This window comes from Cnephaeus nilssonii (assembly GCF_951640355.1).
Source record: "Cnephaeus nilssonii genome assembly, chromosome: 19".
In the NCBI taxonomy this organism is placed as follows: domain Eukaryota; kingdom Metazoa; phylum Chordata; class Mammalia; order Chiroptera; family Vespertilionidae; genus Cnephaeus; species Cnephaeus nilssonii.
Genome location: NC_137090.1, coordinates 48,628,628 through 48,648,942, shown reverse-complemented (window position 1 = coordinate 48,648,942; position 20,315 = coordinate 48,628,628). Strand labels below are relative to the sequence as shown.

General features: G+C 43.8%; 1 protein-coding gene across 2 annotated transcripts in view; it reads left to right on the top strand.

Moving 5' to 3' along the window:
• Positions 1–20,315, top strand: part of TTC19 (tetratricopeptide repeat domain 19) — a 26,074-nt gene extending 5,759 nt beyond the window's left edge. For both annotated transcript variants that reach the window (XM_079797274.1, XM_079797273.1), the window contains 4 exons: positions 155–249; positions 13,598–13,752; positions 15,309–15,471; positions 16,092–20,315. In XM_079797274.1, coding sequence (XP_079653400.1) covers positions 155–249; positions 13,598–13,752; positions 15,309–15,471; positions 16,092–16,225 — 547 coding nt within the window. In that variant the 3' untranslated portion in view covers positions 16,226–20,315. The remainder of the gene's footprint in view (positions 1–154; positions 250–13,597; positions 13,753–15,308; positions 15,472–16,091) is intronic.

Sequence of the window (20,315 nt, the reverse complement as noted above, 5' to 3'; positions counted from 1 at the left end):
AAATGGCTGATTGACATCCCTCAGAGACTTGAAACAAAATTTCTCTTCCCATCTTACACTTCCTTTATTGATAAAATTCAAACCCCAGCTGGGAAAATGAGGATAAGAGAGTTTGTGAAAAGGTGAATAGCCGATGCTGATCTTTGCTTTGCAGACAGGAATTTGCTCTTGCTGGCTATGAATTCTGCATTTCAACTCTAGAGGAAAAAATTGAAAGAGAAAAGGAATTAGCAGAAGACATTTTGTCAGGTAGGGGAATCTGACTTTCTGAACATTGCGCAGAGGGCATCATGGTTCATCTGTGGTAAAGGGCATCGGGGAGGGCATCATTGTTCATCTGTGGTAAAGGGCATCGGGGAGGGAGTCATTCATTTGGGAAATTGGCTATTTTTAAGATCTTGGCAGAGGATTTGGAATATAATATTTTGGTTCAGTGACTTGACCACTGGTGTTTTTCTAACCCCTTGGTGACATGTTCATAATTTATTGGTTTTTTATTATATACCAGAGGCCCGGTGCCCTCCCACACTCTGGGACCCCTCTGGGGATATTGGAGAGCCAGTTTCGGCCCAATCCCTGCAGGCCAGGCTGAGGGACCCCACCGGTGCACGAATCCGTGCATTGGGCCTCTAGTGTGCATATAAGATCTTTGGTTAATCTCTTCCCACCCTCCCCTCCTCCTTCCCTCTGAGATTCATCATTCTGTTCCATGTTTCTGCTCTTGCATTGAGTGTCTGCCCCCCTGGTGGTTGATGTGCGTCATAGCTACTGGCCGGTCATCTGGTTGGCTGGTCGCTTAGGCTTTTGTATATATATAGACTAGCGGTCCAATCACTTGAGGAGGTGCCCAACTCCTGCCTCCCGCCTCCTTGCGCAGCCACCCTCGTGCACCTCGCTGCGCATGCAGCCTCCTGCTGATCAGTCGTTGTGGCGTGACAACCATTAGCATATTAGCTCTTTATTATATAGGATAACCTTTGGAAAATTGAGGAGCAGAAAGGGAAGGTTCAGCTACTAGTCACAATGCAATTAATTACCTTTTGGTCCCAGATACACACCAACTTATGAAAGATAAAGAGCAGCTCATATTTTTGCAGTTCATCCTCAGTATGGAGGGAAGAAGAGCAAGTTAAGCTAGCAATAGAACGGGGTGGGCAGGAAGCTCTGTGGCTCTGAACAATTTGAGTTGAAGCATTAGCAAGATGTTTGAGATACAGCCTAAGTATCTTGTCTCTAAAGCCCAAGTGTACCTGGAAGAGTTGTCTGCTCAGTTGTCTTCCAGTTCTCTCCTCGATGTCACTACTGAGGCGCTCATTCCTTATCTTACCCCCTGTACTTACTAGCAGTTCTAACCCGGTGATCACTATCTCCTATTGCAAACACTTTATTCTCTTGGCTTCTGGGGCACCTCCCTAGTCACTTGCCTTCCCATTTGCCACTGCTAAAATTAGCAGCCCTCAGGGATATCTTTGACCCTCATACCCTAGGAGATAACATTTAAGTCCTATAATGTTAATGTCAGCTTTACATCTTCAGCCCCAACTTGCACATGAACTACCTACTCATGGGTAAGGTTGTCTATCTGATGTCTGATGGTCATCTCACACTTAACATGTCTGAAATGGGCCTCCCTTTTTAAAAAATTTAAATTGTGTGTTTACCCCCCCCAAGTCAAGTCTCCTTCCATTACCATTTATCCCTCTATACCAAGCATGTCAAACTTGTGGCCCGTGGGCCGCATGCGGCCCACAATGTATATTTTTGCGTCCCAGCCAATATAACAGTATGTAAGAAATGTTTTAATAAAAATTTCATAACTTAACCTTTTGCACTCGGATGTCGAGTGTGACTCGACACGGTTAGCATTAGAATAAAGGAATCGAGAAAAAAGCAAGCGAGTGCAAAGGATTCCTTTATTCTAATGCTAACCGTGTCGAGTCACACTCGACATCCGAGTGCAAAAGGTTAATGTTTACAATATCCTGTTATACATAATCCTACATAATAAAAGGCTAATGTGCAAATAGACTGAATGGCGGAACGACTGGTTGCTATGATGTGCACTGATCACCAGGGGGCAGACGCTCAACGCAGGAGCTGCCCCCTGGTGGTCAGTGCGCTCCCACAGAAGGAGTGCTGCTCAGCCAAAAGCTGGGCTCGTGGCTTGTGAGCACAGACCCGGCTGAGGGACCCCCCACCCCCCGCAAGTGCACAAATTTCGTTCCCCAGGCCTCTAGTTATTAATAACGAACTACAACGTTCACTAATGACTGATTACTATAATCATGTTGCATTCATTTTCCTTAACACGCCTTATGCGCAGGTGCATCATTTCTCTCCACTAATACTAGCAGTGAATATTTTAGCAGCCGATTGCCACGTCATTAGTCTTTCCTGGTGAGTGCAACAGGAAATACTTCACTTTCGGAGAACAAGAAAAATAGGTTTATTTGCATTACGCTTATTAATTTGTGCAGTTATTCAGTGTCTGGTAAGTTAATGTTCAAGAAAAAATACTAATTTTTATTAAAATGTTATATTATTTTATGTTAACAATGACTCATTTATTTCAGCCCTTTGTATTCAGCATGTCTCTATTGAAATAAACCTACATTTCTATGAAAATTGAAGCTTTTGTTTTTTTGCAGCCCACATAAACTTAAACCTTGTTTATTTGGCCCGTGTTAGCCTTTAAGTTTAAGATGCTTGCTCTATACCCTCTTGTACCTCCCCACCCCCTCCCCTCAGGAAATCACCATGCTGTTGTCTGTGTTTATGAGTTTTTGTTTTTAAATTAATTCCTTCACCTTTTCACCCATCCCGGCAACCCCCCATCCCCTCTGACAGCTATCAGTCTATTCTCTGTCTATGAGTCTGTCTCTATTTTGTTTGTTACTTTGTGCATTAGATTCCACAAATGAGTGAAATCATATGGTACTTGTCCTTCTGACTAGAAGCCCAGTGTGTGAAATTCATGCACGGGTAGGATCCCTAGTAGCTGCCAGCTACCGGCCGGGGCCTCCCTTCCCTGGCTGCAGGCTGCCAGCCGGGGCCTTCCTTTGTTCCGCGTCGACCCCTGGTGGTCAGCACACGTCATAGCAAGCAATCAAACTCCCGAGGGAACGCTTTGCATATTAGGCTTTTAGATACATAGATATATAGATTGATTTTGAGAGAGAGAGAGAGAGAGAGAGAGAGAGAAGCATCAATGTGAGAAACATTGGTTACCTCCTGTATGTGCCCTGACCAAGAATCAACCCACAACCCTCTAGTATACGGGACAATGTTCCAACCAGCTGAGTCACCTACCTGGCCAGGAAACATTATTCTTAATCTTATTTTTTTCTAAAGGAGAATATATCCCCACTCAGTTTTGAACAAAGCAAATCCACTATCAAATTTATATGCTTTTTATTGGCGTGACTAACTCTATCCCAAGAATAGATAACTTCAGATCATATAAAAATTTGGTCTAGAACTGTGTTTAATAGTTTTACCTCAAATCGGAAAACAAAATGAAGTGCTTTGGTTAGTTAATAAAATGGTTTTACCCAAGCAAAACAAAACAAAAACACAATTTGGTCTAGGACAGTGGTCGGCAAACTGCGGCTCGCGAGCCACATGCGACCGACTCCCCCACTTCTTCTAACTCCACTTCTTCAAAATAGACTTGCCTAGGCCAAAAGTCGACTTCTGCGCTTGGGCCACAAAGTTTCAATTGCACTGTACGTGTGCGCCCGCACGTGGTATTTTGTGGAAGAGCCACACTCAAGGGGCCAAAGAGCCGCATGTGGCTCACGAGCCGTGGTTTGCCAACCACTGGTCTAGGATACTCGTTTTGTTCCTCATAATGTATCTATGTGTATAATTAATGAAGGATCATAAAAAATTAAGTGAAAACAGTGGATTACAAAACATTATAGTTAGGAGGAGCATCATTTTCTAAAATAGATTAAATATAGGTGTAAAATAAGGGCTGATGATAACCCTTATCTATATGTATAAAAGGCTAAGCGACCAGCTGACTGGCCGGTAGGTATGATGCACACTGACCACCAGGGGGCAGACACTCAATGCAGGAGCTGCCAAGCAACAGGAACTTTGCAGAGTTCCCTCTCCCATTCTGGGACCTCTCGGGGGATGTTGGAGAGCTGGTTTCGACCTGGTCCCCACAGGCCAGGCCGAGGGACACCACTCACTCTGCAGACGCCTTTCAAGCCATGGCGCTGCCCCAGGTGTGGCAGGCCGGGGAAGGACCATGGGATGTTGGCTCCGGGGCATGTCCGGCCCTTCTCACCCAGTCCCGTCCCGCCAGCCACCTGCTAATTAATTTCCTTTCATGTGCACAAATCTGTGCACTGGGCCACTAGTTCTATAATAATGATATAGTGATTATTCCTGCTTTTTTTATAGGAGATTTATTTTTAGAATCTATTGACTTACAGAAAAGTAATTTAGTGCAAACTTTTTTAACAAGGTTTTTTAATTTATTTTAACACTTTCTTTATTGATTTCAGCGAGGAAGGGAGAGGGAGAAAGAGAAAAATATCAATGATAAGAGAGAATCATTGATTGACCTCCTCCTGGACAGCCCCTACTGGGGGTTGAGCCTGCAAACCTAGGCTCTATGAATTGAACTGTGACCTTTTGTTCATAGGTCAATGCACAACCACTGAGCCACAGCGGCCAGGTTTAGTGCAGTTTTTTTATTATTTAGAACACATAAATACTACTACTAGCTGTTGGTCCAACCAACATGATTACATCATTACATTTTCTTTTATGTACAAGTGGTTGTTTCCTCTGAAGTCGGTAGCTAACTGGATTTTTTTGTTGCTTGTTTTTTATGCACATGACAGATTCTTTTTAGCATAGCACTTTGTCTCTGTTACTCCTCAGCTTCTCTGGGGTTTGGAGCACAGTGGCTTGCTGAGTCACTGGCTCCTTTCTTCTTTTTTTTGAATATATTTTTATTGATTTCAGAGAGGAAGGGAGAGCGAGAAAGAGATAGAAACATTAGTGATGAGAGAGAATTATTGATTGGCTGCCTCCTGCACACCCCCCACTGGGGATTGAGCCTGCAACCCGGGCATGTGCCCTTGACCGGAATCAAACCTGGGACCCTTCAATCCTACTGAGCCAAACTGGCTAGGGTGTGGCTCCTTTCTTCCCCTTGTTGGTATGTATAGAGTTAGGAGTTGTTGGGCTTTTTGTTTTAATGAAAAGAAATGTGAAACTATTATTTGTGTAATTTAAAGGATAATGACACAACATTAATAGTACCTGTGAAGACCTGTGTGTGCCTGGCCCCAATCCCCTCCCCTTCCTACCTCAGAGATCCTGCTCTTCCTGAATCTTTACCATTCATTCATGTTTATTTAGTTTTACTTCTGTACAGAAGACAATTGAAGTGTTTATTTTGGAAATTTACATAAATGAATTACACAGCAATCTTTTGGGGATTAAACCTGAATTCATTTATCTTCATTTTCCTTGCTTTCGTTAATTTTTAATAAAGATTGAGTAGTTATTCTATGCCAGCTATTGTTTTAAGGTTTGCATAGAGGCAAGTGAGACAAAAGTCCTTGCTTTTTCAGAGCTTAATGCTTAGATATTTTTCAGCTTTGAAATCAGATATTCACCCATCTTCTGATTTTTTTCTTCATTTCTAAACAGTTTAAAAATTAATTTTTTAATATATGTGCAATTTATTTTGGTGTGAAGTTGTTAACTACTTTCTTAAAGATAATCGATCATCATTATGTACTTATGTATTAATAACTATATGCCTGGATTTCTTTTGGGGTTTTCCATTCAGGTTTATTCATCTGATGAAACTTATAACAGTGTACTAGTACAGTGTTTGAATTATAGTTATATGGCAGCACAGATCTAACAAATGCTACTTATGCAAAATTTCCCCCCCATTTTATTTTCAGTTTTCACATAAATTTTAGATAGTTTCACATGAATTTGAGATCATTTTGTCAAGACCCCAAAATGCTTTGAGACTGAATTATTAGATTTGTATTATATTTATAAGTTGGGGGAGCTTGCCTTATGAATAAATAAATTACTGTTTAACTGTGAATAGCAGAAAATTTCAACTTAATTAAGTTAAAACAGTAAGGATACTTACCTAATGTATCTGGCAGTTTAGCAGAAGCGGGCAGACTGTTGAGTTAGTTTATAAATGTATGGCTCGGTAACATCCTGCAGGATAAGGTTCCTTGCATCCCTCCTCACGGCCATTTTCGGCCGGCTGGCTTTCTCTTCATTCATGCTCCCCTTGTGGTTGGAAAGTGACTATACCAGGTCTCAGGAATCTCATCCAGAAAGGGCAACGTCCAGAGGAAAGTAGACTTCTTTGTTTCTCTTAAATGAAGGTAATTTTTTCTAGAAGTCTACACATAGATTTATCCTTATTTCTCATTGGCTGGAAGTGGGTTACATGGCGTTTCAAACCCATGCCATGGCAAGAGAAACAGATTACCACATGAGCTAAAGTTGACCAGGATCCATTCCGATCAGATGGGAGTCCCCTCTGCTCGAAAGGAGATACACTGCAGCAGTTCTGGGAGGACTCTCCTACACTCTGCAAAACCCAGGCCTCCTTTTGAGGAATGTGATGGCTCTTGCTTACAGATTTAGTCACGTAAATGTGATAGTTATTTTATTACATTTGATTCCAAGTGGAAAAACTATTTGTTTTCAGTTGATAGTCACCCTGCTTCCAGATACGTAATTAGACATTTGGGAAATCATGATAATTGTTTCCTTTTAGATATACTTCTGTGTACCTCCCCTCCCCTACCCCCATTAAGTTCAGTCATTGGATGCAACTGTAGAACAACATCCTCCTATCTAATAAAAGAGTAATATGCAAATTGACCATCACTCCAACACACAAGATGGCTGCCCCCATGTGGTCAAAGATGGCTGCCTCCATGTGGACATAAGATGGCCGCCACAAGATGGTGGCCAGCAGGGGAGGGCAGTTAGGGAGGACCAAGGCCTGCAGGGAAGGGCAGTTAGGGGTGACCAGGCCTGCAGGGGAGGGCAGTTAGGAGCAAACAGGCTGGCAGGGGAGCAGTTAGGTATCAATCAGGCTGGTAGGGGAGTGGTTAGGGGGTGATCAGGCTGGCAGGCAGAAGCGTTTAGGGGCAATCAGGAAGGCAGGTAGGTGAGCAGTTGGAAGCCAGCAGTCCTGGATTGTGAGAGGGATGTCCGACTGCCCGTTTAGGCCCAATCCTAATGGGATCAGGACTAAACGGGCAGTTGGACATCCCTCGAGAGGTCCCAGATTGGAGAGGGTGCAGGCTGGGCTGAGGGATACGCCCCTCCGTGCACGAATTTTGTGCACCGGGCCTCTAGTTGAATAATAGTGGTGATGAACAACTTTGTCTTATCTAATTTGGTGCCAACTGTATGAATAGATTTATTATTATACTAGAGGCCCAGTGCACAGATTTGTGTACTGGTGTGGGGTGTGGCCTGTAGGGATCAGCCCACTGTGGGAGCGCCGCTCATCCTGGTCAGCTAGGCGGGGCTCCCACTGTGGGAGCGCACTGATCACCAGGGGCAGCTCCTGCATTGAGCACCTGCCCCGTGGTGGTCAGTGCGCGTCATAGCGACTGGTCAACTGGTCGTTCTGGTTGTTCCGCTGTTTGGTTGTTGGGCTTATATATATATACTAGAGGCCCAGTGCACTGGGGTGTGTGTCCCTCAGCCCAGCCTGCACCCTCTCCAATCTGGGACCCCTCAAGGGATGTCCGACTGCCCGTTTAGGCCCGATCCTACTGGGATCGGGCCTAAACGGGCAGTTGGACATCCCTCTCTCAATCCAGGACTCCTGGCTCCCAACTGCTCGCCTGCCTGCCTTCCTAATTGCCCCTAACCTCTTCTGCCTGCCAGCCTGATCACCCCCTAACCACTCCCCTGCCAGCCTGATTGCCCCTAACTGCCCTCCCCTGCAGGCCTGGTCACCCCTAACTGCCCTCCCCTGCAGGCCTGGTCCCCCCCCAACTGCTCTCCCCTGCAGGCCTGGGTCCCCCCCAACTGCCCTTCCCTGCAGGCCCAGTCGCCCCCAACTTCCCTCCTCTGCCAGCCTGGTCACCCCTAACTGCCCTTCCCTGCAGGCCCAGTTGCCCCCAACTTCCCTCCTCTGCCGGCCTGGTCCCTCCCCTGCTGGCCTGATCGCCCACAACTGCCCTCTCTTGCAGGCCTGGTCCCTCCAACTGCCCTCCCCTGCTGGCCATCTTGTCGCAGCCATCTTGTGTCCACATGGGAGTAGCCATCTTTGACCACATGGGGGCAGCCATCTTGTGTTGGAGTGATGGTCAATTTGCATATTACTCTTTTATTAGATAGGATTGAGGCCTGGTGCACTGGTGGGGGCCAGCTGTTTTGCCCTGAAGGGTGTCCCGGATCAGGGTGGGGGTTCCCTTAAGGCGTGGGGTGGCCTGGGCGAGGGGCCTCTGGTGGTTTGCAGGCCGGCCACACCCCCCGGTGACCCAAGCGGAGGCCCTGGTATCTCGAGTTTATCTTCTATAATTGAAACTTTGTAGCCTTGAGCGAGCCAAGCCTCCTGCTCACTCTGTGGCCGCAGCCATTTTTGTTGGGATTTATTTATCTTCTATAATTGAAACTTTGTAGTGGAGGCCAAGGCAGGCCACGGCTGCGGGAGCTTGGCTTCCTCTATCACCGGGGGCAACTCAAGCCTCCTGCTCTCTCCAGCTCCATGGCTGCTGCCATTTTTGTTGGGATTTGTTTATCTTCTATAATTGAAACTTTGTAGCCTTGAGTGTAGGCCTGGGCCGGCCAGGGCGGCAGAGAAGCTTGGCTTCCTCCATTGCCGGGGAAACACAAGCCTCCTGCTTGCTGCAGCTCTGTGGCTGCAACCATCTTGGTTGGGTTAATTTGCATACTCGCTCCTGATTGGCTGGTGGGCATGGCTTGTGGGTGTAGCAGAGGTAGGGTAAATTTGCATATTGCTCTTTTATTAGATAGGATAGACTAGAGGCCCAGTGCATGAAATTGTGCACGGGGGCAGGGGGGGCGCGGTCCCCTCAGCCTAGCCTGCACCCTCTCCAATCCGGGACCCCTTGGGGGATGTCCGACTCCCTCTCAAAATCCGGGACTGCTGGCTCCTAACAGCTTACCTGCCTGATCGCCCCTAACTGCCCATCCTTCCAGCCTGATCACCCCTAACCACCTCTGCCTGCTGGCCTGATCTCCCCTAAATGCCCGTTCCCTTCCCCTGCCCCCCACTGGCCTGGTCGCCCTTTAATTCCCCTCCCCCCCCGCCAGCCTGGTTGCCCCCAACTGCCCCCCCCCCACCGGCCTGGTCGACCCTTATTGCTCTGCTGGCCTGGTTGCCCCCAACTGCGCCCCTGCTGGCCTGGTTGCCCCCACCTGCCCCCCCCCCCCCTGCCAGCCTGGTCACCCCACACAGCCTGCTGTTCAGTCGTCAGTCTGGTGGTTTCGGTCGTGACGGCCCCTGGCTTTTTATATATTAGGATTGGCTGTCTCTTCTCTGTCCTTTATATCTACCCTTGCCTGCCTCAGTTTTGTCTGTGTTTTGGGAATTTCTCTAGTTATTCCATGTTACTAACATCATTCAGAAAAGTCAGTTCTGTGCTTTCCTTCTTCTGGTGTATTTTTATTTTTAAGATTTCAAGCAAAAATAATGTGTAGAGACTTTAACAAATACCTGCACACCTTAACTTCAGCTTTGTTGCATCTATAGTAAGTACAGTATTTTACTGTATGTGCTTCAGAACTTTATGTTAGTAAGTTTAAATCCCTGTGTACTCCTGTTCAACATAAATCCTACCCTGATTTTGGTTTTGGTCTTTATCATTCTTATGCCTATTTATTGCACTGTATATATCATTTAAATAATGTAAATAATGGGGCTAATGTGTCTTTAACTTTTATATGAATGGTATACTGTACAGTTGCTTCTGCAGTTTTTTTTCCACTCATCATTATGTTGTTGAGAATTATCCCTGTTGATAGAGCATCAGTTTTCCTGCAGAGGCCATTGGCTTGCCAAACCACCTGTCTGATGGGTTGCATCTGTGCAGAGTGGTGACTTCTAAGTTAGCCCACTGGCGTGGGTAGTGAGGGATGAGGTGAGCCTTTCTTTCAATCCTTGCAGAGTGACACAGGCCAGAGGTGGCCCTGATTGGTTCATGCACTGCAACTGTGGTATAGGATTCCATTGTATGGGTATACCCCAGTTCTCCTATTGATGGATATGTAGGTTCTACATGTTTTGCTGTGGAAATAATACCTCTTTAAACATTCTTTTTTAAAAATATATATATTTTATTGATTTTTTACAGAGAGGAAGGGAGAGGAATAGAGAGTTAGAAGCATCGATGAGAGAGAAACATCGATCAGTTGCCTCCTGCACACCTCCTACTGGGGATGTGCCCGCAACCAAGGTACATGCCCTTGAACGGAATCGAACCTGGGACCTTTCAGTCCACAGGCTGACGCTCTGTCCACTGAGCCAAACCGGTTAGGGCTCTTTAAACATTCTTGAACCTTTGTCTCTGTGCATACATGCAAGATATTCCCCTGGGGTATGTACCTAAGAGAATTGCTGGGGTGCATTACTAGATATTACCAAATTGCTTATTGTTATGGTTTTACCAGTTTACATTTTCACTAGCAATCTGCTAGCATTCTTGTGAAATTCTATATTTTTATTGTTGGACTTAAAATTTTTTTTTGATCTGGTGGGTATGATAGGGAATGTTATTGTGGCTTCAATGTGTTTCTCTGATTACTAATGAGATACAGAATATCTTTTCATGCATTTATTGAACATTCAAATTTCCTGTGATAATTGTCTCTGTATCCTTTGTTTATTTTTTAAAAGGGTTGTCTTTTTTACTTTATCCTCACCCAAGGATATGTTTATTGATTTTAGAGGAGGGAAGGGAGAGAAACAACAGTATGAGAAAGAAACATCTATTGGCTGCCTCCCTTACACTTACTATTTGGGAATCGAACCCACAATCTTTTGGTGTGCGGAATGATGCTGCAATCGAGCCACCCGCCTGGATGGGTTGTATTTTTCTTAATGATTGAGCATTTTTTATGTATGTGATCATCTTATATCTGTAGGTTACATAGCTCTTTGTGGCCTTGTCTTTTCACATGTGGCATTTGACAGAGCGATTAACATTTGTTCTTAAAAATTGATTTGAGAGAGATCAAGAAATCAATTTGCGGTTCCACTTATTCAAGCATTCATTGGTTGATTCTTGTATATGCCCTGACCGGGGATGGAACCTGCAACCTTGGCATATTAGGACAACATTCTAACCAACTGAGCTAACAGCCAGGGCCTATAATAGAATCTTCTGATATTTTCCTTTATAGTTTGTGCGTTTTGTATCTTTAGTAAAAAATCCTTTACTCTTCTAAGGTCAGAAAGATCATCTCTTCTAAAGACTTGGCTTCACATTTAGTCTTTAATTTACCTACAATTTGTTTTTTAATGAGGTATGAGGTGGAAATATAGTTTTTCCTTCTTCATGGACCGGTTTTGACTCAGTACTGCTTTATTGGTCAGTCCATCCTTTTCTTACTGAGTTGTAATCACAACTCTGTATTGAGTTTTCATAGATTGATGGAGTGCCAGTGTTTAATTCTATAATTAACATTAATTTTGTGTTACTATAGCCTTTCCATATTTAGTTCCTTTATATTTTTAATGCTTTCTTTTTATTTGTCCATTCATTCAACCAGTCAAGAAATACTTAACTGAATGCCTGCTACATGCCAGACACATTATTAGGCACCGAGATACAGCCATTAAAACAGTCGCTGCCTCCTAGAGCTAAATTTCTAGTGGAGGAAAAGCACATAATCAACACTCTCCAGTAAATTGACAACATGTCCAAAGATGATGAAGTGCTACGTAGATGTCAAATGAAGGGATGTGTAGAGCGAGTATGCTGTTTCATAGAGGGGTCAGGAAAGGCCTAGTGGATAAGAAATCTGAAGAATGAGAGGGAATAATCAGCTGGCAGTCTCTGAGGGAAGAGAATTCCAGGCAAAGGAGGAATAGGGGCAGGGCTCCGAGGTGGCGCATACTTGACATACAAGTAGTTTAAACCAACTGAGTTTATAATCTGGAATTAAGTATCTAAAATCTGAAGGGTGAGGCCTCCCTTTTATTGTCTGCTGATTCTCATTTGTGATCAGACAAAACTTTTCTAGATTTGTGTTCTCCAGTCCTATGTGACATTTGGTGTTTTAAGATTTTTCAGACATCGTGTAGTCATTTCTGTAATGTGTCAACAGGAGCTGTATCATCACGGCCTTTATTGTTATTCTTCAAAAAAATGGATCTTTAAAATGGGTCTTTAAATTTGGTCTGTGAGTTTCCATCTCATGAGTCTGATGTTCTCTGGTTTCTTACTTACTACATTGCTTTCTTTGCAGCTTAAAACTCTTTCATTGGCCCTAGACTTTCTTTGTTGATAACTCATTCTACTTATCTTCACATGTATCTGCTAAATATTGGTTTCAAACTAAAAATAATATTCTACAGCTTAATCAGTGTGTGGACTCAAATTTATTTAAAAAGTGGGAAAAAGTTTGCCATTTAATTGGACATTACGAGGTTGTGATTTATAGGAAATACATATATGGTCATTCAGATGACCAAATATATATTTCTCACATATACTTATGTGATTTGTACAGTTCTTGGCTCACAGCTCCCAAACCCTCAGAATTTCCTAAGTGTTGAGAATGAGAAAAAAAAAAATTAAAATTAAAGAGTGAGCAAGGTGTCTTTTGTCATGTTAATGAGGCAATTTTTGGAAGTGCCTGGGGATGGGGGCTGGTTGCCAATGGAGCCAATCATGTGATTAGAGGGTTGGAACTTGCACTCTCACCTCCTGACCTCCAGGAAGGGAAAAGAGGCCAGTGGTCAGTGATTTAATGTCATACCTCTGGAATGAAGCTTCCACAACCCCCAAAAGGATGGAGTTTGGAGCGCTTCTGGTTTGAACTTGTGAGGTGTTGGGACAGTGGTGTACCAAGCTTCACACCCCTTCTGTGTGCCTTGCCCAATGCTTCTGCGTCGGGCTGTGCCTGAGTTAATCCTTTTATAGTAACCAGTGCTCTAGTAAGATGTTTCTCTGAGTTCTGTGAGCTGCTCTAGCAAATTAACGAACCCAAGGGAGGGGGTCCTGGGACCCTCTGATTTATAGCCAGTCAGAGGTACAGACAACCACCTGGACTTGCAATTGGCATCCTGAGTGGGAAGGGTAGTTAGAAAACTCCAGTTTGTAGGTACTCTGTCAGAAGCCCAGGTACAACCAAGCCCAGGTGACACATTCTCTCTCTCTCTCTCTGAAATTGGGACCAGCAAACAATGTAGATGTTAATCTACCAGAATTGTCAGGCCAGGAGTACTTCAGTGTCATGGACACTCAGTGGGTTCTGTGCTGTTAAATATTTTGGCTCCTGGAAAGAAGAAAAGTGAGTGGGTAGGTTGGCCAGTTCTCTGACTCGCTTTCTGTATTGTACTTGTCACATCCCAGCAACGCTCTTATTTCCTCCTCAGTGGAAGAGAAAGCCAACACCCACCTCCTCCTCGGCATGTGCTTAGATGCTTATGCTCGCTACCTTCTGTTCTCCAAGCAGCCATCACAGGCACAGAGGATGTATGAAAAAGCTTTGCATATTTCTGAAGAAATACTAGGAGAAAGACACCCGCAGGTAAGAGAGGAAAACAGGTTTCAGAATTTCTGGGTGTGAAACGCCTCATTATTGGGGACGTAATCAGCAGGTGGTCCTTGGGATGCCCTCCTTCGCATGCCCACGGTCCGTTCATCTCCTGCCACTCCCCCGCCCCCACCTGCTTGTTCAGAAAGGATTGAGACGGCTGGTCACTGACTGGGTCTGCCCAGAACCTTCTGAGGGAGTCCTGGTTCCCACAGCAGAGCAACCTCTCCAAAAGCAGGTCTGGCCAGGCACCAGGTGCTGCTGGGCTTCATAGTACACAGCCCAGTATTTCAGAATATTGAAGCTGACGTGGAACAGTTTAACCTCTGAGGATCCTTGCCTCCCTTGCCTCACAGGTGAATGACAGGAAACGGCGGGGGAGAGGGAGGGCACATTAAAAAAAATTTTAAGACTGCTGACAGAATTTAAGCAAAGCATACAGAGCTTTCTGTTAGAACACTAAACACGTGGAATTGAGTTGAAATCATCTCTGGGTCTCTCCTCTATTAAAGTACGTTTGTAGAGGTAACAAGTGGATCACTTTGTGAACGCTTGGTATTGCCAACACAATTTAACTGGACTGCACATGTCTCAAGGTTGGGGTAGATGAGCAGGGCAAGTTATTGGGCTATGAATTACCTTCAGGAAAGGGATTTAGGACTTAATTACTGAGTCCCCTTAATGGCGAAGAGGAGGACTTGCCTCTCTCAGTACCAACATTTAAAAAAATTTTAATGGTAATCTTTCTAAAGTGGATGAGATATTCTATTTCTTTTCAAGAAAAATATCTTTATTGATTTCAGAGAGGAAGGGAGAGGGAGATAGAGAAACATCGATGAGAGAAAGTCATCAATTGGCTTCCTCCTACTGGGGACTAAGCCCACAACCCTGGCGTGTGCCCTGACCAGGAATCCAACCTTGACCTCCTGGTTCATAGGTTGATGCTCAACCATTGAGCCACACTGGCTGGGCTATCCCTATTTCTTCTTGAGTCTCAGGGTCACCAGTAGGGATGATACTATGCTGCAGTGCAGCGGCTGGCTTCTTAAGATTGCTGAACCTGCCCTGGGCCTGGTAGCTCAGCTGGTTAGAGCCTCGTCCCAGTATGCCGAAGTTACAGGTTTGATCCCCAGTGACAGCACATACAAATACCAACCAGCGAGTGTATACATAACTGGGACAACAAATAGATGTTTCTCTCTCTCTCAAGTCAATTTTAAAAAAGATTGCTGAACGTTAAATAGCTTTTTTGCTATTATTTTTCATTTGTTTCTAATATAATTAGTTATATTAGTAAATTACATTTATTTTGTTCCTAGTTTCTAGATTTGTATCATTTTCCAGAGGGTCGAACTAAAGCTGCCCATTATACAGTGTGAATAATAAAGGCACCTGTTTGTTAGTGGCTAATGCCCCTCCCCTTTTGTGGAATGCTAGGAAAGATGAAATTTTAAGTATATATTTGAAGGTTATCAGACTCCAAATTAACGTTAAATCTCTGTGGGTGGTTTTTTAATAGAAAAAGCTGCCTGTTTGTCTTCCTTGTATAGACCATTGTGCTAATGAGTGACCTGGCTACCACCCTGGATGCACAAGGCCACTTTGATGAGGCCTGTGCTTACGTGCAGAGGGCGTCTGATCTGGCAAGACAAGTAGGACATCCTGAGCTGCACATGGTGCTCAGTAACCTGGCTGCAGTTCTGATGCACAGAGGTAGGGAGCTGTGTGATCTTGACCAACTTGCTTTTGTTAGGGAGGGGTGTTACTGGATTTATAAATCTGTGAAATGGTGCTGGGCGGTGACAAGGGGCAGTGAGGAAGCTCCACAACTAAAGGCTGGCTGAATAATAAAGAAAGGGTGTATGTTTGACAGAAATACCATTGTGCTCGATTCACATAACTTCTGTAGTCCTGCACTAGCTTGCTGAGCCACATCAGTGCAGAGAGAACTTTGCAGTGATAGTACCTCAGTTCTTTAGTGCTTTACAGATTTCTAAATGTGTTCACACGTACAACTTAATTCGTTCCTCACAGTGTACTTGTGAAGCTGGTAAGTGGAGTGTCATGTCTGGTAGACAGACTGTGCCATAGTATTCAGGGCCTCACCTATAATTTCCAGAAGTCGGGATGACAGGTCCCTTTTCCCCATGATGAAGCCCTTGGCCAGTAGAGTAAGGGCCCCAGGGCTGTCCTGGGCTAGAGTTCTCTACCTGTGCCCCTTACACCTTCTCGGAGCCAGCACCGGTCTGTATCATCACTAGTGCTGTCTCTTCAGAATCACTTTGAAAACATACGTTTTTTTCTTATTCTCCCTTCTCTCTGGGTTATTTTAGAACGATATGCACAAGCAAAAGAGATCTACCAGGAAGCACTGAAGCAAGCAGAGCTGAAAAGAGATGAGGTTTCAATACAGCACATCAGGAAAGAATTGGCCGAGTTGTCCAAAAAAAGTAGATCTTTGACTTAATTTAATCAAGCTCTGAATAACTTTTTCTTGTAGGGAATTTCCCAGTACCAGTGGCACCCAAATCAGTGGCTTAAATGAGCAATTTTCAACCTGTGTGTTGCAAGAATTTTTAAAACATGCAGTATCTGACTAGTCAGGGGCACTGACCTCTTTTCCCTTAGGTTGTCAAATAAAAAAAATTACAACAGCCAACACAACAGTAGCTGTCCAGTGTGAATGAATCAAAATTATACCTATTACTTTGTCAGATTGGCAAAATATATTTTTTGGTGTGCTGCAGAATTTTCATAATTAGTTTATGTGTCACAAGATGAAGAGTTGAAAGTCACTGGTTTAAATCCTTTGTCCTTGGTACTCAAGTGTCCTCAGCTTAGCCTCTGTGCAGGACAGGTTAAACACCACTCCTCTGCCTTTTTTTTTTTTTTTTTTACAGGAAAAGCAACTTTCACCCCTGACTTTGACTTCTAAAGATGTCAAGTGATGTTTCAGTTGTAGCATATTTAGGTGCTCCATGCTGGTCTAACTGTAGGTTAAGATGGGTCAGTTTCCCCTGGTGGGTGTATATAATTCACAGGCATCTCTGCTGTAAGAACAAATCATGGAGCAGCCACCTACACCCAGAACCTCGCCGCAGGGTAGGCCCTACCGCATCCCGGGGTGCTGACATGTATCGTAGGCCCAGCAGAGGAGTCGCTGGCCTGGACCCGACCCTACTCCTGGCTTTGGAATGGGGTCTCGATACCCTCATTTGTAAAGTAAGGGACAAAAGAGGTTCTTTCTTGGACATGGGAGAAGGTATTTGGTCAGATGATCCTAAATGAATAGATTGCTATGTTGAAAGAACTCTTATCATTTTTCCTCAGTCTAGAAAGTGCAAACAGATACTCCTCAACTCATGATGGGGTTATGTCCTGATAAACCCATCATAAATGGAAAATACCCTAAGTCAAAACACATTCAATATGCGCCAGCCGGGTGGCTCAGTTGGCTGGAGTGTTGTCCCACGCACCCAAGTTTGCGGATTCCATTCCAGGTCAGGGCACATACCTAGGTTGCAGGTTCCATTCCCAGTTGGGGAGCTTTCAGGAGGCAACATCGAAGTTTCTCTTTCTGTCTCCCTTCCTCTCAAATCAATAAACAAATCCTCGGGTGAAGGTTTAAAAACAAGTATTAAATACACCTAACCTACTAAATAGCTTACCCAGCCAGTTTCTACTGAGTACCTATATCACTTTTGCACCTTCGTAAAATTGAAAAACTGTTAAGTCTAACCGCTGAAAGCCAGGGACTGTCTGTAAATACAAGATACATAGATGGGTGTTTTACCTTGCAAAGAGCTGGTGGCCTCGGGGAAGGCAGTTTTTCTTTGCACCGTGAAGGAACGCTTGTTACTGGTATGCCTTTGGAGTGGGGTTATGAGCGGGAATGATAAACTATATTTTTGGTTCCAATGTACATACTGGAAGAATCCTTTCAAAATAAATTAGAGACTCTACAACAATATTGTACATATGCTGTAATTTTTGAATTGCTCATAAAAAGTAACTTACTGAAAAGCTAATAAAAATAAAATACTAAGGTTCAAACCATTAGAAATTTGACTAAAACTAGAATTTTATATTTTGCAGATATAAGCTTCTCACTTCGTTTAAGCTCATCTGTTCTTGACCAGCCAGCTAATTCCTTTAGTTAAGTCTTAACTCAGAGATAAAGTGTAGTATAAAGCAGACTAGGTTTCATTATAGCCCCTTCTGAATTTATTGATGATTTAAAAAAATTGTCAACTCACCTTCTGCATTGGGAATGTTTTTACCTTTTCACAATTGCAGGGATTACTGAAAATTAGGTTTTTCACTTCAGGTTTTATTTAAGAATTTTTGATCCTCCACAATGATTCAACTCATAGACCTGGTGCTGGAAAAACTAGTTTTCAGAAAGACATTCTCTTCCTGTGGGTATTCTCATTCAAGTTCATTTGCACAGTTATAAACAAGGTAGCAAAGCAGGGGACTAATCCCTTTACTGATCATGTCACTAGAGTGTTCAGGGCATGTTTTTATTATATGTTTTTTATTGACTTCAAAGAGGAAGGGAGAGGGGGAGAGATAGAAACATCAGTGATGAGAGAGAACCACTGATCAGCTGCCTCCTGCATGCCCCCTACTGGGGATCGAGCCCGAAACCTGGGCATGTGCCCTTGACCAGAATCGAACCCGGGACCCTTCAGTCCGCAGGCTGACGCTCTATCCACTGAGCCACACCAGCTAGGGCGTGTGTTTAAAATAGAATCACTCAGCATACCAAAATGAAAACTTTATGAAACCTCCCATTACAAACATGCTCTGAAAGTTGGGCTGTCAGAATGTTTCCATGGAGGATATTAGGAAGGCCTTACTTTAGTCCTGGTGCTAAGAAATCATGCAAAAGGGTGGAGCTTCAGAACACTGAGATCTCGGCCTGCAGGGAGCTTACACCTGGTTTACAGCCAACTTCAAGTCATTGGTCACTCAGTGCTGTGCTGGCCACCTCCAGTCATGCTGAGGTGGACTTCTAGCCCTCCAGACTTGCTCCATAGGTAAGGCATGTGAGATTTCTGAAATCTCTAGGTGAAGGTAGATGAAGGAAACGCATGCACTGTGATAAGGATGGGGTGAGGGATTAGTAGCTGCTCACTATGGAGTTAGGTGGAGCTGCAAAATAACAAGTTAGACTCTGACATATTCTCAGAAACTTTTCTGACTTGGAATAGCTGAAGACCCTCAGGATCATAGGGAAATACCATCATAATCTCTTTTGGGTCAGTTGATAATATAAATTATTAATGACAGTACCTAAAAAAACAAGCAGAACACTGTTAAGTAGAACATTTAGTTATTGTTTTCTCATTCACATTAAAATGTGTAAGATATATATTTATAATAAAGTGAAAACAACTTTCCACATAGTAGAAATCTGATCACTAAACCTGATCTAAGGTTTATTTTGAGGCCCTCAGGTATACTAGTACAAGAGGGACAGCAACAGGAGTGCAGGCTTTCACTTCAGACAAACGCGTTCGTGGCCTGTCTTTGTCGCTTATGTAACTATATGGGCAAGGAAGGAACCCGTGTCCTTATCTATAAATAGGGCTGGACAGCAGCGCTGCAGGGTGATATGAAGGTCTTGATCACACACGAAACACTTCATTACAAAGAAGGTCGTCAGTGGTTATCAGATCTGCTTCTTTAGAGGCTTCAGTACTTGTGTAAAAAGTTGAGGTCTACTTAAAAGTCAGTGAAGTGCAGATTTGTACCATCCTGTGACTACTACTCCCCTTTGTAACCAGTGGCATCTCCCCAAGCTGCTCAGCATCTATATGCTGCAATTCTATGCCTAAGTTGTATGAAAAAGTCTTAAAAATTCAAAAACCATTATTAATGAAGGAAAAAACGGACCCTCTAGTACCATAATCAGTTTAAAATTCAGTTTTACATTATTTGCTCCTTGAAATTCAGTGACGTGAGAACATTCAACGACAAACCCTTGCCCACAGGGAATCAAGTGGGAGGAAGCGACTGTATGTTCACCGCTGAGGTCAGCACAAAGCGATCTAGAAGCCCGAGGTGCTACACAAATCCTATCTTCTAACTCAGCCGGTAATATACATCAAACTCGGTACAAGTGTTTCCTTCGGACCTGAGAGAGCAAGAGCCTTAAATCACAACCTACTGTGCCTATCGACAGGGCAGTCAAATTTATTTCAAAAGGAAAGCTCCGGTCTGCATCCGATGCAGAAGAAAAGAACACTCAGGGCAGTTAGATCCCCGGTGCGCACAACAGCGAGGCGTGCCGCAAATAAGCCTTTGAAGCGTTAAAAACAACTAGAACATACCCATGCAGTAATAGTGCTTAAGTGCCGCTAATTAAAAAAATTTCTAAGCCTGCCCTGGAAATTTACAGTATGGCAGAATTTTGTTTCTTCTGTCTTGACCTTAACACGTTAATATACAGATTTCACGACAGGGTCTGTGTTAAAAATCTAAACATTTCAACAAGATTTTAAATATCACCTAGGAACCTGAATTTAGAGGAAACAATCGGATAAAAGTAC